We start from the raw sequence: 13,319 nt of genomic DNA, 5'->3' as shown, positions 1-13,319 counted from the left end.
CAGCCATAGTGTTAGTCTGCCTCTTAACTTTTTTTGTTGTTGTTAGGACACGAACAGTATTGCACCTGTAAGCATTGTCTACGTGCCACATTATTCTAGGGATCATATATTTGTAATCATTGCCCCAGAGGTAGTTATCTTTATTTAATTCACTATGGAAGTTTGTAAATCAGTACATTCTCCTTGAAAGGCAAGTTAGGTAAGGATGTGGAGATGGGTGTCGAGGTGGGGAGGGAGTGCTGTTCCAAGGATGATAATCCTTATGAAGTTGTCTTGAGGAATGAGTGAGTTAATGTGTAGATGCTGTGTGTGTAAGTGTTGCCAGTTACGCACTGAGAAAAACCCTCATTGCCTGGCTCTTTCAAACAATTCCTTCATGTATAGTCTCCTTGCAGTGAAAGGCTCCTAATTCTATGCCTTGGGACCTCTACTATAAATGCAATTCCCCTTCCACAAGATAGCTCTTCAAAAATAATAAGTTGTGAATATTCATCCTGAAAATCCATTTTTTTCAGACTTAACTCCTTTACCCATCTCAAACTAGATCAGTTGCTCTGGTGAACTCTTTCCTTCACAGTGCTCATTACTTGGTAATGACACATTATCTCAAGAATATTTGATTAATATGTCTCCCACATTAAATAATAGCTCTAGAAGGGCAGGGCTGGGTTTGGATATACAGCATCTTTCTTGAGATCCTTGCCATGTAATGGCTTGCTCAGTGAAAATATTTTCTCATCTCATTAAGTCATTCACTACACCTCCATCATAAGACATTGACTATACTTTTGCCGTCGTTCTTTCTGTTTTATCCTCTCAATTGCCTCCACATTTTCTTTGGGAATGGATTCAATGAGATCGCTCAATTCCACCAGGCGAGACTCTACTTTTACCAGCTTTTGAACTGGGTTGAGGCTGCCTACATCAGCATCTCCAGTGCAGACTTTGTATACTTGATTAATCTTTTTACTAAGAGAGTCTATCAGTTTTTCCTGAGATTGAAAAGAAAAGGGGAACAGAAAACAAAACATCTCATGACTATTTCTTTGTTCTTTCAATAAATGTAAAATTCTATTTTACTGTATTGTAATGAAAAGGCTCTTATGTGCTACTACATATTTCTTTTTAAAGAAAAAACTTTAGGGGTGCCTGGGTGGCTCAGTCAGTTAAGCAACTGACTGGCTCAGATCCTGATCTCAGAGTCTGGGATCAAGCCCCAGCCCAAGCACCACAGGATGGGCTCCGTGCTCAGCAGGGAGTCTACTTGTCCTCCTCCTCCCTCTGCCCCACCCCCAGCTCGTCCTCTCTCTCTCTCAAGTAAATAAATAATGAAAAAAATAGAATGGTGAGAAAATGCAGCAGTGATATAATTTTAGATTATTACTATAGTAACACCTTGGATTATTTTCTTTAAAAAATATTTCAGTCTAGGTATAAAAAGGCAATTTTAATATGACAATATCCTTATGCTTGAGTGTTTTGTGTATCTGATTCCCTGAACATTCAGGTAAAAGCAATGTATACATATATTTTAAATCTTTTTCTTTTTCTTTTTCTTTTTTTTTTTTTTTTGCCACTTCAGTGCATCTCTTTGGAACATGGCATGTGAGCTCCGTTTCTTTCTTTTTTTTTTTCACTTATTACTCTTCATTGTTGAAACTACAGTCACCCTATATGAAAGTATTTGCATACATACATGCCTTATTTCCCCTTCTAGACTTTAGCACCTGGAGGGCAGGAGTTATGTTTATACTTCTATCTAAAGCAGCACCTGCACATAACTATGCACTTAATAAATGTTTGCTGAATAAATGGCTGAGTGCATTCTGAAAGGAAAAAAAGTTAGAAGCAAACAGATTGCCAGGCTGGCCTACAAAGCCTTTTGAGGAGTTTAATTTTCACTCTTGCAACTGGAAGCTGTTGCCATATTCTGGTCTAAGTAGAGGCTCGGGCCAAACCTTGCTGATGATCCCTGTACCTGGCCACTGCGCTGTCTTAACTGTTGGTAGATATGTTCGAGCTTGTAGGTAACGTGTTTCGGGACCATGTAACTCTCAGGCTCTTTCCCCACCGTGTCCCCGGCATTCGCAGTTAAGAGGATCTCAATAAACTGATGGGCAAAGTAAATCGTTCTCCAGGTAGCAGCCTGCCCCCATTCCTGCTTCTGCTCAAGAAGATGAAAATCATCGTGAAGCCAAGGACAAGTTAAACTCAAGACAGATATGGCTTCAGGAGCCATGGGAAAACCCTCCTACAATCACAGATTCCTTACAGAGCCACCAGCACTTAATTACAAGTCCAGGTCTCTTACCAATAGTTTGCTTCAGATAGCTTGTGTCTCTCACCTCCTGGTTTAACCACTTTTCTGATGGTCCTGTTTACCTCTAAGCACCCTTTCTTCCCTGACACTTACTGTATTTTCCTGTTTATATTAAAAACATGCTGTTTTTCACACCTCCACCTGATACAACTGTATGCTCACTGGAATTGAAACCCAAAACTTAAAAAAAAATGCACCTTTTAGAAAACTTGGAAAAGCACAAACTAATATTAAAGGAAAAAGTAAAAGAAAAATGCAGAAAGGCCTATTTGCTGTAAAGCTCTTTTTTGTTCTCCCTTTCTAAATAACATTGTTTCCTACTTATATTAGTGCATTCATTTTAGAGAACTTTAGGAATACAGGGATCTATAAAAGGGAAAATAAAAGCAGCCCACTCATCAAGAAGTGTATATTGGGTATGTGAAAACAGTTTTGTTGCAGTGGGAGTCCTAATTTTAAAAATATGAACACTGGTTCTGAGAAAAAAGCATCTTTAATATGAGAATGGTTAGAGTTGATGAAAATTTCCGACGGAGAGCTCTTGAACCATAAGACTGTTAGAGGTGGATGGATAGTGGCCTTTCAGGATGTCTTCTTTTTTCTAGAATGCCTTTTTCTTTTTCTTTTTCTTTTTTTAAGTTCTCCCTGTGAAACAGGAAAAGACAAGGAGAGATGTTTTCTTAAGATAACAAGGTAAGGACAGCATAAGAAATAGGCTTAGGGAATGAGGTTAAGGAATACATACTCATATATGAGAAAGATGAGGGCCTGGTCCAGCAGAGCAAAAACGCAAAGGAAAAAGGAAGCTCAAGGTACAGGCCTTCTGATGACCTAGAAGTGAGGTGTCCAATCCCCGGAGCTGCCACCAGATGGCAGACCCAGCCCAGAGTCCCTCGGAGGAGGAGCTGCCTGGGAGGCTGCAAGAGTTGGGAGGAGTTCCTGCTGCTCCCCAGAGGTAGAGTGGGCCAGAGTTGTGGAAGACCAAAACTGGGATAAATAAAGGCTTTATTTATAAATAAAGGATGCCTTCCAACAGTGAATAGGACGTGACCTGACCAGGGTGATGTGTAGGAGTAATAATTCTATCAAAATTGGATAAGAGAGTGGGAGATGTCTAGATGCCATTTAAAGTTTTTCTTTCTTAAGGATTCTCTAATTCTAATCCATGTCACATTCTGCTGTGTGCTGACTGCAAATAACTCCCAATTGAACTAGATCAGCTCCCTGTTTGAAAGAATAAAAGAGATGAATACATCCTGCAGATTGTGCAGTAGCTTACATTCCATTTCATGTTCAATGAAAATGAACAGATAACAGCTACACAAAACAATGTGAATGAATCTCACAAACATAATTTTGAGAAAAAGAAGCCAGATAAGCTAGACATGATTCCACTTATATAAAGTTCAAAACATGAAAGCTAGTTGATAAGTCAGGATTGCAGTCGCCTTTGACGGATGGTAGAGACTGGAAAGGGAGTGTGAGGGAGGCTTCTGCAGGGAGTTATAATGGTCTGTTCCCTAAACATGGGTGTGTTCACTTTGAGGAAAGTTCTTAAAAGATATTTATAGAATTTGTGCATTTTCCAATATTATACTTGAATTTAAAATTTTATTTTAAAAAGTAAAATACTGAATCAAAAATGCATTTAGGGAGTAGTAAGTAGTGTAGAAGTTTAGCAAGAATAAAACTTTGATTTTATAGTTATAAATCCAGAGTAACTATGATCATTTATGAGTATCAAAGTTAGATTATAAGCTGTTTACTAATGAAGGATTATGTTTTGTCCATTTGGGGACCTGAAAGAATAGGAGTGATTTTTTTTTTAAGATTTTATTTATTTATTCATGAGAGAGAGAGGCAGAGACACAGGCAGAGGGAGAAGCAGGCTCCATGCAGGGAGCCCAATGTGGGATTCGATCCCTGGTCTCCAGGATCACGCCCTGGGCTGAAGGCGGTGCTGAACCGCTGAGCCACCCAGGGACCCCCTAGGAGTGATTCTAAGAATACTTTTCCCCTATCATTTCCCTGCTCTGTTCCCTCTTTCCCATGCGAGCATTTCCCATCTCTAGGAGACACTATGAATTATTAAGCCTATTTTCCCAGAGCGTGTAATTCTTGAATACCAAAATTATACCTGTGACCAAAATTTATCTTTTAAAAAGTAATTTTCATATCAATTCTACTACCTATTCTGCTTAGGGATCCAGTTGCCTCAAAATTTAAGAGTATTGAAAATGTTAACTGTTTGTAGAGCTGTCTGAAACTTGGATGAAGGGGTTTGGTTGGGGAGGGTGAAATACCGCTGATACTTATCTGACATTTTTTTATGCCGATCAGCTTCAGAATTATTGAAAACAATTGAAGAGTGGAAGCAACCCAAATGTTCATCCACGGATGAATGGATAAACAGAATGTGGAATACAAATACAATAGAATATTCTTCAGCCATAAAAGAAATTCAGTTCTGACACATGCTGTAACATGGATGAAACTTGAAAACATTATGCTAAATGCAAAAGGACAACTATTGTATGATTCCATTAATGTGAGGTGCCTAAAAATAGGCAAATTTATAGACAAGAAGCAGAATAAGTTACCAGAGGCCAGGAAGATGAAGGAAGAGAGAATTCTTGTTTAATGAGTACAGAGTTTCTATTTGATGAAAAATTCTATGAATAGATGGTGGTGATGGTTACCCAATACTGCAAATATACTTAATCACACTGAATTGTACACTTAAAATGGTAAATTTTGTCAAGTATGTCTTACCAGACATACGGCTTAAAAAAAGCCAACATTGAAGAACTGAAAGGTGGCTGTCATGCCACGTCTTGCTCTAGCTGTGCATGATCCCATTCCCTCCTAACTCCAGGTACAAAACCACCCTAGGAAATGTGTGTAAACGAGCCATGAATAGCTTGCTTTTGTAACTCTGCTCATCCTATGTTTAGGGAGGACAATCTTCTGATTGAGTTCCCCCAAATCTACCTCTGAAAATCCATTTCATAACCATAAATATTAGCCTCACATATGAAATTTGAATTTTTATTTCATTTGAGATTTTTTATAAGGAAATCCATGCTGGCTGGAGTTTGTTGTGGGTCTAGAACGAATCATTCACTCAAACATTCAAACAAACATTTATTGAGCACCTACTTTATAGGGACACTTAACATACCTAACTAGGAAGGGTCATACAATCCCTGCCCTGGAGGGGTTTGTCCCTTGGTGGGAGAGATGTTCAGGTAAATGCATAGTACATTAATGTTTGTCACAGGGGCTCCCGTAATGGATCTATCTGTGCAAGAGAGGCCAGAATCTACTAGAGGCTCAGTTCTAGGCAGATATTCCATTCAGTTTTGATTCAGTGCTTCCCGTTAATTATTTGCCTTCAAATTACTACTAAAATGATCATAGGCAATGAACTATATCATGTATATACACTCTGACTAAAAGAAATGTATTTATAAGGGGAAAAATCTCAGCATCATACTTTGTAATAATTAGAGCAACATTTTAAAAAGAACCTCATTGCCAATTTGAATGCTTTCTGTATGTAAATTGACTTACATACTGACAGGATAATTCCAACCTGGTTTTCTGCCTCTGTCATCAACCCAGGATTTGTGGTGTGCCTTAACTCCCCATTCCAATGCTTAGTGGACAGGGAATGCACATTATTATTAACAGAAGCCAAAATAAAATTACCATAGGCAAAGAAGGATTACCTGAGCATCTGATTTAAATTCTCCAAAACTAAATAGCTTGGACCTTAATTCCAATTCTGCTGCTTTTTCCTCTTCTCTCACACAGCTAGCCTTAAGCATTTCCTTGTGCTCCAGAAGAAACTCTATATTGCTATTTCTATTGCAAAAGAAGAAAGAGACCCTTGTCTGCAATTTGTGGTTTAGAAATAAGCCATCAGTCAGTAGTTTTAACACTTTCCATATCATGTGTCAACATTCTATGTCTAGCAAGCCAAATACGAGTATATTTTAAGAAATTGTCAAAGTACATGCAACTTTTCAGGTAAAATGAGAAGAGTAAATGTACAGATGCTGCTTTTAACTTCCTCCAGGAAGCATTTTCTTCCTGTGATTCCCTTGAAACTCCTAAATAGCAGCAGAATTGATGTGTCAGGAAGCCAAGTTGTGGTGTGATCTGGAAATAGATTCAGTCCTAACATAGATACCCTTTTCCTGCCCAGCCATACCCACCTCGTTCCTAAGACTCATACTGTCAGGGTGGGAGCACCATACGCTCTAAGGATTGGGAGACAGAAGACAAGGATGAAAAGGATACATTAGTAGTAACAGGTAGCCGTGATATCATGATTGGTAGGGTCTTCACTTTTCAGTAAGTTAATTTGTTCCAAAGTCCAGTATAGTTTGACCTACTGTTTGAAAAGATTGCAATCTTCTGACCCAGAAAACTCTTCTGAAAAAAGCTTTACACATTTTTATAATGGGAGATAAACAGATTTATTCTCTGCAGTTTGAAGCTATTTTCCAGTAGCTTCCAATATTACTTCCAATTATATAAAATTTTACAGAAGGAATTTTCATCAAATTCAGCCTCCTTCCTGTGACAGAAATCCCTTTTATGAGAGCCCTGATATATCTACATATGTACATTATGAAATGATATAATATTTAAGTCACATAAGCTTTGCTGAGAGTCACTGCCAAGAAAAATGAATTTATTAGCCTTATCATCCAGAACCTGATTTAATTAGCTAGATGGTAGAGTGAAAAGTACACCAAACAAAACTTAGTTAGTTGTGGAATCACTATGTTGTATACCTGTAACTAATGTAACGTGTGTCAACTCTACTTCAGTTGAAAAAAATCAAGGCAGTACCTTTTAATTCTTTATAATCTTTCAAACTGCCTTTTATTATTGCTAGCTAGGAAAATGTTTTGACAAGTGAAAGGAAGTAGAGACTAAAACTAAAGCCAGTCTACTCTGTGTAAATAAAACTTCTACATTTTAAACTCTACAATATAAATGATTATTAATAAAAATCCCACCCTAAATCCAGAGAGACCATGAGGAAGGGTCACTATAGGAATCAGTTGGATTCTGTCGCTGGTTAGAGACTGCTTAATAGAATAAATCTATTGTTTTGTTATCTTTAATAACTTACATTTTATCCTGTATAAGTTTTTCTCTTTTATTTACATCTTCAAGATTTTCATCTACATCTTGGGAATATTGTACCAAAGTTAGATTCTGCTCTTCCAGCTCTGTGAGGACTTGAAGTAACTCTTCTGGTTCTTTGAAATAAAGCTCTGGCTCCTAATCAATCAGTAATGAATATAATTCATTTAAAAATATGCTATTTACACACCTATGACTTATCTAGAGAAATACAGTGGGGAAAATGAATACCGTTCTGATTATGATGGAGGCATGGGCAGAGAATGGCAGAGGAGCCTATTTCTGTGTGAGAACTGGCCTTCAGCAAGAGGACATTTAGGGTGTCGGGGGAGATGAAAGGTATTATAGGAAAGAAAAAGGAAGGTGAGGAAAACAGAAAGAAGAGATGCAGCAGAAGATAAGCCCAAGGCAGGAAAAAGGGAAGCGGGGTCTGGGGAAAGGCAGTAGAGGGAAGAGAAGAAAAAAAGGAGGCTAAGCGAAGGTCATTTCCTCCCCCCATTTTATTTTATATTTTCCAAAAAATAAATATATGTATTACTTTAAGTAAATTTAATTTTTAAAAAGATGACTTGAGTATTTGCACACCATGCTCATCATATTTACTCTAGCCAAGAGGTGGAAGCAACCTAAAGGTCCACTGAGGGATGAATGGATAAAGAAAATATGGTATATTCATAGAACTGGATATTATTCAGCCTTAAAAAAGAAGGAAATCCCTGCACACACTACCACATGAGTGACCCTGGAGGACACTAGGCTCTGTGAAATAAGCCAAGTTACAGAGAGAAAAAAAATGTATAATTTCACTTTTATGAGGTATCTAAAATAATCAAACTCTTAGAAAGGAACTGTGGTTGCCAGGGCTGGCTGCAGGGGAGGGAGAACAGGGGAGTTCAGTGGGTACAGGTTTCCATTTTGCAAGATGATAAAGTTCTAGAGATCTGTTTACAACAATGTGCATTTAGTTAACATTATACTGTACACTTAAATTCGAAAGTGGTGAGGATGATAAGTTCTGTTATGTTTTTTTACCACAATTTTAAAAAGATCACTTGTATAAGATGTGTCATATGTAATAATGGATGGTGTTTTTAAATGTTTTTTGTTCCTTGTGAGTTTCTGTGGTTGTATTCAGGATGGGGTTAGCTCAAAGTCAGTCTTGTAAAATAAAGGGCTGTTTTGTTGAAGACTGGTTTATCTTAGTACAGCTACACAGTATTTCTTGAGCTCCAGTAAAATGAGAAGCAATCAGAAAGTGACTATTTTTACGAGATGATTGTAGATAACATATTTATCTCCTAAACCTCCTTATAAACATTTTTTCATAAAATGATGACAAAGATGAACTATAGATGCAACTGGGAAACAGCATCAAAATCATAATTTCTTCTGGAAAGTTGTGGATTATTTAGAATAGGAAATTTTAATTTTAAAAGAAAAAAATGAGCACTTTTACTTTTCACCAAACAATATTTAAATCAAAAAAGATAATCTGGTTACCAGATCATAGTCCATATCATCGTCTAAAAATAATTCCAAACTGTCTTCTGAACTGATACTGTCAGTGTGGCTGTAAAAGAAAGAAAATGTCTGATTTCTGAACCATTTTCAGTCAACAGATTTCCTTCATTTCTAAACTGCCTTTGGAACCTAACTAGAACAGTTCTTTTCAATAGCCTTTTTAGCCTTTTAGGGAACTGCCATTTGCAGGAGTCAATGGATTCCACACATATGCAAAAAAAAAAAAAAAAAATCAGATTCCATCTGGACAAGGGTGACATTTGCAAACAAGTGAGACCACAAGGAAGGGTCAAGCATATGGTACCAATTATTTGAAGTGCATTTATAAAAAATCTTTTTAAAGAAACACATGACAGCCTACATTGCTGCATCTGTTTTGTCCCTGTTAATGCAGTCAAATAAACTAAACATGTTACTCTAGTGCTCAAAACAAAGCCTGTTCCAGAGTAATACAATATTTGCCTTCTGAAGAGCAGATTTTACTTCTTAAAATATCCTCTGTTCAGGCTGAGGAAATGTTGATTGGAGGGATGGGGAATGAGGTACATTCTTAAAGAATAATTATGTGGTTTGCATAGTGACTGGAAAAATCCCTTTAAAAAGATAAATTGAAAATGATTGGAAAATTAAAGAAGCGGGGACTAGGGAGAGTTAGATGGCTTTTGGTGTGATAAGTAATTAACACATTCAAGTAGAGGGTCATGATGAAGGGAAAAGTGAGTAAATGGATTGGGGAAGGGAGGAGAATCTAGAGATAGATGAAAGAATGAAATCATAGGAACCAAGAGTAGAAAGAGCTACTGGAACCCAAAGAGAAGAGAAAAGATAACTCCAACATTTGTAATCTGTGAGCCTGGAATAATGGAAGTAATCCTAACAAGATGGAAAACAGTTAAAAAAAAAAAGATGGAAAACAGTTGAAGGATGAGATAAGAAAAAAATTAATATTTGCTTTATTCATGTTGAGTTTGAGGGAACAAAATACGTGTATGGAGCTGCCCTTTAAGTCTATGGAAGTAAGATGTGGGAACATGGAGAAAGAGTCATAGAAGTAAATGAATATTTAGGAAGCATTCCCTGAGAAAGCATTTCTTCTCTTGATCCCAGTGGTATCAATTTCTAATCAATTTTCTCCCACCTCTCTGAAATTCTTGTTACCTTTTTGGTTTTCTTTTCAACATAAATGTCTGTGGTTCCCCAGCCTTCTTCCCCTCCATTGTACCCACTCTTTTGGGGTTATTTCATCCTCTTTCATGGATTCTATCACTGCTAATATACTAATGGCTCCCATACATCTATCTCTTTCTCTTGAGTTCTAGACTTCATTGTCCAACCTCCAACTGGACCTCAGTGTCTACTTGGCTATCCTGCAAGGGTCTAAAACTAAAACAATCCAAAATGACACTCCTTATCTTCCTCTTCAAGCCTGCTCCCCTTTGCTGTGTTCCCAATATTACTGAGTGCCAACACTCTACACCCAGTTGCCACACAAATTTGGGAGTTATCTTTGATGATATGTAGGAGTTATTTTTGACCACTCTCTTTTCCTCACATTTCCCCCAATCTTTATGCGAGCCTTTCAAAGCCTGTCAATGCCACTTCCCTGAGATGCCTCTCCTTCTTTGTTCCCATTGTCACTCTGTGGTTGGGACAGTTCATTATCTCTCCCCTGAACTGTGACAACAGGCTCCTCTTAACTGGCCCCTCTTACCTCTAGATTTGTCTCCCTCCATTTCATTCTTTAAATTACTCCATCCAATTTTCTAAAATGAAAATCTGATTGAGTCTGTGTTATACTCTTGATTAAAACCCTATTGGCTCCCCAGGACCCTTGGGACAAATCACAGTCTCCTTAGGACAGCACCACAGTTTTCCTGCTCATGATACAATAACTATTCACCCCTTGAGCCTCTCACTTACACCCTGTGGCCCAGCCATTTTGAACAGAGCCAAGCTCTGCCACCTTTATGACAGAAAGCCCCTACTCTCCCAGAGCTTGTCCTCCTTTACTACTCGTCTTCTCACCAGACTCAGCTTGGACGCCACCTGTTCTGAAGTGTTCACTGATCCTGCTCTTGGTCTCCTATTCCCTCACCTGTCATCTGAGTTAAGGGTCCCTCTTTTGCATGCCTGTGGCACTCTGCCTATCCTTCCAATGGCATTTTATTATATTGTAACTGACTAATCCCTTGTCTGTTTTCTCACTAGATGGTAAGCTCCTTGAGGGCAGAGACTGTCTTTTATTTACTGTTGAATCCACAGGGCACTCAATAAATATTTGTTGAATGAATGAAAGAGACTATGAGAGTGGTGAACTTTCTGAGGAGTGGAGATGGTATTTGCATGTTACTATGTGTATTGGTAGATTCAGAAAAGGCATTTGGCAAAATTCAATGCTCATTTATTATAAAAAGAGAATTGGAATAGAGAGGATTTCCTCAACTTGATAGGGTATCTATATCTATAAATATCCTACAGCTAACATTTTACTTAATGGTGAAAACCTAAATCCTCTTAAGACTGTGGACAAGGCAATGATGTATGTTTCTACTACTCTTATTTAACATAGAATGTTCTACCTACTGCCACAAGGCAAGGATAGGAAATAAGAGGGGTACATATCATAAAGGAAGAAATAAAATTGTCTCTATTTGCAGATGACATGATGGTCTACATGGAAAATCCAGAGGGATCTAAAAAAACCCAAAGAATCAAACCCCAAATTCCTGGAATTAGTAAGTGAGCTCAGCAAGATCACAGTACATAAGATAAAAGTACAACAATCAGTTGTATTTCTATATACTAGCAATGAACCTAAGGACATTAAAATTAAAAATGCAATGCCATTTACAATTGCTCAAAAAGAAAAAAAAATAGGAAAGAAACTTTTAGGTGTAAATCTAACAAAACCTGTACAGGGACATGCAGGCTGAAAACTACGCACAGCTGATGAACAAAATCAAAGAAGATCCAAATGAATGGAGAGACATGGATTGGGAGAGTTAATATAGTAAAGATGACAATTCTCCCCAAATTCGTGTACAGGTTGGAATTAGTTTCCTAGGGCTGCTGTATCAAAGTACCACAAACAGCTTTGTGGCTTAAAACAATAGGAATATTTTCTCACAGTTCTGGAAGCTAAAAGTCCAAAATTAAGCTGTCAGCAGGGCCATGATCCCTTCTAAGTCTCCAGGAAAGAATCTCTTGCATGCCTTTCTGTTAGCTTCTTGTGTTGCCAGCAATCATCAGTGTTGCTTGGCTTGTAGGTGCCTCTCTCCAATCTCTGCCTCTTGTCACATGGCATATTCCCTGCACCTCTGTCTCTTCTCTTAAGGACACTAGTCATAGTGGATTAAGAGCTCACTTTCAGGGGATCCCTGGGTGGCACAGTGGTTTAGCGTCTGCCTTTGGCCCAGGGCGCGATCCTGGAGACCCAGGATCAAATCCCATGTCGGGCTCCCGGTGCATGGAGCCTGCTTCTCCCTCTGCCTGTGTCTCTGCCTCTCTTTCTTTCTCTCTCTCTCTCTCTCTCTCTGTGACTATCATAAATAAATTTTAAAAAAATTTTAAAAAATATATTTAAAAAAAAAAGAGCTCACTTTCATGACTTAAATTTGATTATACCTACAAAGATCCTATTTCTAAATAAGGTAACATTCATAGATATGTACCGTGATTAGAACTTTAATATCTATTTTTGGGAGATATAATCCAATCCTTAACAAAGTTTAACATAATTTCAATAAAAGTTTCAGCAAGATTTTTTTTGTAGATATAGACAAGATAACTCTAAAATCTGTATGGAAAGCCAAAAGAACTAGAATAATTAACAAAATTTCGAAAAAGAGGAATGAAGTAAGAAGAATCAGTGTGATTTCAAGATTAACAGCTATAATGATAAAGACCATGTTGTATGGGTGGTTGATAGCCACACAGATCAATGGAACAGAGTAGAGAATCTGGAAATAGACCTGAACAAAAATGCCTAACTGATTTCTGACACAGATACAAAAACAACAAACAATTCAGTGGAGAAGCCATTTCAACAAATGGTGCTGAAGCAATTGACATTCAGAGGCAAAAGAAAGAAAGAAAGAAAGAAAGAAAGAAAGAAAGAAAGAAAGAAAGAAAGAAAGAAAGAAAGAAAGACAGAACCTCAATCTAAACATCTCAGCTTATTAAAAAATAATTAACCTAAAATGAATCACAGACTTAAATGTAAAACTATAAAAGCTTTTAGGAGAAAACAGGAAAAATAATCTTTGAGATCTAGCACTAAGCAAAAAGTTCTAAGCCTGATATGAAAAGTATGATC

At 37.5% G+C, this 13,319-nt stretch overlaps 1 protein-coding gene across 1 annotated transcript in view; it reads right to left on the bottom strand.

Moving 5' to 3' along the window:
- Positions 1–13,319, bottom strand: part of CCDC38 (coiled-coil domain containing 38) — a 48,854-nt gene that overhangs the window by 4,047 nt on the left and 31,488 nt on the right. The window contains exons 11-14 of the mRNA XM_055336455.1: positions 8,984–9,053; positions 7,470–7,621; positions 6,052–6,187; positions 787–992 (exon numbers count right to left, since the gene is read on the bottom strand). Of these exons, the coding sequence (XP_055192430.1) occupies positions 787–992; positions 6,052–6,187; positions 7,470–7,621; positions 8,984–9,053 (564 nt within the window). The remainder of the gene's footprint in view (positions 1–786; positions 993–6,051; positions 6,188–7,469; positions 7,622–8,983; positions 9,054–13,319) is intronic.

This window comes from Nyctereutes procyonoides, unplaced genomic scaffold, assembly GCF_905146905.1.
Source record: "Nyctereutes procyonoides isolate TBG_1078 unplaced genomic scaffold, NYPRO_anot_genome, whole genome shotgun sequence".
Lineage (NCBI taxonomy): Eukaryota > Metazoa > Chordata > Mammalia > Carnivora > Canidae > Nyctereutes > Nyctereutes procyonoides.
The sequence above is the reverse complement of the archived record's forward strand: the minus strand, read 5'-3'. Positions and strand labels throughout refer to the sequence as shown.